The sequence below is a fragment of the Alosa sapidissima genome, chromosome 6, assembly GCF_018492685.1.
Source record: "Alosa sapidissima isolate fAloSap1 chromosome 6, fAloSap1.pri, whole genome shotgun sequence".
Classification (NCBI taxonomy): Eukaryota; Metazoa; Chordata; class Actinopteri; order Clupeiformes; family Clupeidae; genus Alosa; species Alosa sapidissima.
In genome coordinates, this window is record NC_055962.1 from 15,733,124 (window position 1) to 15,735,623 (window position 2,500).

At 48.9% G+C, this 2,500-nt stretch overlaps 1 protein-coding gene across 13 annotated transcripts in view; it reads right to left on the reverse strand.

Moving 5' to 3' along the window:
- Positions 1-2,500, reverse strand: part of gphnb (gephyrin b) — a 115,792-nt gene that overhangs the window by 16,276 nt on the left and 97,016 nt on the right. For 8 of the 13 annotated variants that reach the window (XM_042094905.1, XM_042094910.1, XM_042094907.1 and 5 more), the window contains one exon: positions 462-473. The exons of the other annotated variants lie outside the window; for them this stretch is intronic. In XM_042094905.1, coding sequence (XP_041950839.1) covers positions 462-473 — 12 coding nt within the window. The remainder of the gene's footprint in view (positions 1-461; positions 474-2,500) is intronic. 13 annotated transcript variants of the gene reach the window in all.

Below are 2,500 nucleotides of genomic sequence, written 5' to 3' on the forward strand. Positions count from 1 at the left end.
CCCTGTACACACACACACACACACACACACACACACACACACACACACACACACCTAACAGTACACACACAACATCCTGCCCTGTATGAAAACCAAATTTTTTTTTTCATGTGATGTCATGTTTCATGATCACTTTCAGCATCAACATTACTGGTCTTCTGCAAGTTCATAACTAAGTAGGAAAAAGTGACTGAGGGAAAGACAGACAGTCATATTTTGAAAATGTACAATTTTGACAATAGATAGAGTGTGTGTGCATGGTGTATGCGTACGTACTGTATGTGTGTGTGTGTGTGGGTGTGTGGGAGTGCATGTGTGTGTGTGAGAGAGAGTTATTTTTACACACTGACAGTCTGTGTCAAGGCAAGTCTGATTATGCAGGTGGTCTAGAGATGAATTGCAATGGGACGTGAGCACTGAAACAGCAATGTCACATGGGGTCTACACAAGATTACACATACCATCATCCCCGTCTTTGGTGCAAAAGAATGAGAGACCCACAATATAACACAAAACATGCACAATCACACACACACATACACACACACACACACACACTTATATACACATATACAGATACACTCACACACACACTCTCTCTCTACTTCTCCCTCCCTCCTTCTCTCTGTTTCTCCTTTCTCTCTCTTTCTGTCTGTCTCTCTCTCTCTCTCACACACACACACACAAACAGACACTCACACATACAAACACACACATACACACATGAACACACACACACACACACGCACACACACAGACACACACAGACACACACACACACACACAGACACACAGAGAATTAGCTATGCATTGGTTTGCATTCAACCTCATTCGTACTTCACTTTGACTGAGGGCAGCTGCCAAAGGAAAGAATGTAAATGGTGGCCTAAATCAAACAGGACTTGTATTGAGCACTGCTAATGGGAAATGGAGAGAGATCAATTCTCTAGGTCCGTCTGGCGGTGCCATCTGAGCTAAGGTTTCCATCTGAGGCCGCTACACTCAACATGATGGGGGAGTGTGGTGGTGGTGTGGTGTGTGTGTGTGTGTGTGTGTGTGTGTGTGTGTGTGTGTGTGTGTGTGTGTGTGTTTGATTCAGGGGTGAAGTGGCAATATATTACACTGCCTAGCAGCGTAGTAACAAATAAGTAACTCATTTAGTAACAATGCAAATGCTGGGTGGTATGTGGCAAGCTTCCAAACAGATTTCTCTCTCACTTTTTTGTCTTGACAAGATCTCCATGACGACAAAACATTTTATTCTGCTTTCTGCATGCATGGATACCCCCCCCCCCCCTCCCCTTTCCGAGGTGGTGCAGCGTTAAAAAACAACAACCCCCTGGCACGACATGTGGAACTTTCGCAACAGACGCAGGCGCTTGCACGGCGTTTTAACGACGACGAGGGCTGCTTAGCAACACTTAGCACGCTAATTGCTTCGCTCGGAGGTGTGCAGGCGCAGTGCCTCCAACGTGGCAGCGGCGGAGGTTAAGCTCGCGGGGCGACAAGAGCGACGGAAGTGCACACAGAGGAGCGGCGTAGCGGAGCGGGAGAACAGAGCGGAGCGGCGACGGAAGTGCACACAGAGGAGCGGCGTAGCGGAGCGGGAGAGCAGAGCGGAGCGGCGAGGGAAGTGGGTTAGCGTGGCATCTGATACAGTACAGAGTGTTTACACTCATACTGGTGTTAGCTCTCAGCAACAGACAGAAGAAGAGAGTAGCAGGAGAGAGCAAGAGACCAAGACTGGGGGGGGGGAAGAGAGAGAGAGAGAGAGAGAGAGAGAGGGAGAGAGGGAGAGAGAAAGAGAGAGAGGGAGAGAGGGAGAGAGGGAGAGAGAAAGAGAGAGGTGGATGAAAGGAGAAGAGCAAAGGAAAGGAGGAGAGAAACAGATGGAGAGAATGTGATGTGAGTGTGTGTGTGTGTGGGGGGGGGGGCTTGTAGAAGGTGTGTGGAGGACAAAGAGGACAGAGCACAAAAGATGGACATACAACAGATGAAAAGTTGAAGACGAGCACACGACCAAAGAGAAGAGCACAAGCCCAACGACCTAGATGCCACTGTGCGCCAAACAGACTCAGTCCCCTTCTAATTATGCTCGCATTCCTGACAGGATGTTGCGTTGTGAGCAAAAGGCCCATGCATAATGTACCGCCTGACTTCTGTACACGCGTGTGTCAGAACACGCAGAGAGTATGAACTGTGCACGGGACACAGCCTGCCTGACATGATGCTTCCACTGTGTCTGTGGGTGTGCGTGTCTTTGTGTGTCAGCGCACACGCATATGTGTGTGTTGTGTGTGTGTGTGTGAGAGAGAGAGGCAGGAAGAGAGTATCAGCGTGTGTGTGTGTGTGTGTGTGTGTGTGTGTGTGTGTGTGTGTAAGAGGTAAAAGTGGGTGTAAGTGTGTGTGTGTGTGTGTGTGTGGTATGTGTGTGAGCACATGTGAGTGTGTCCAGGTGCATATCTGTGTGTGTGTCTAGGTGTGTGTGTGTGTGCGTCCA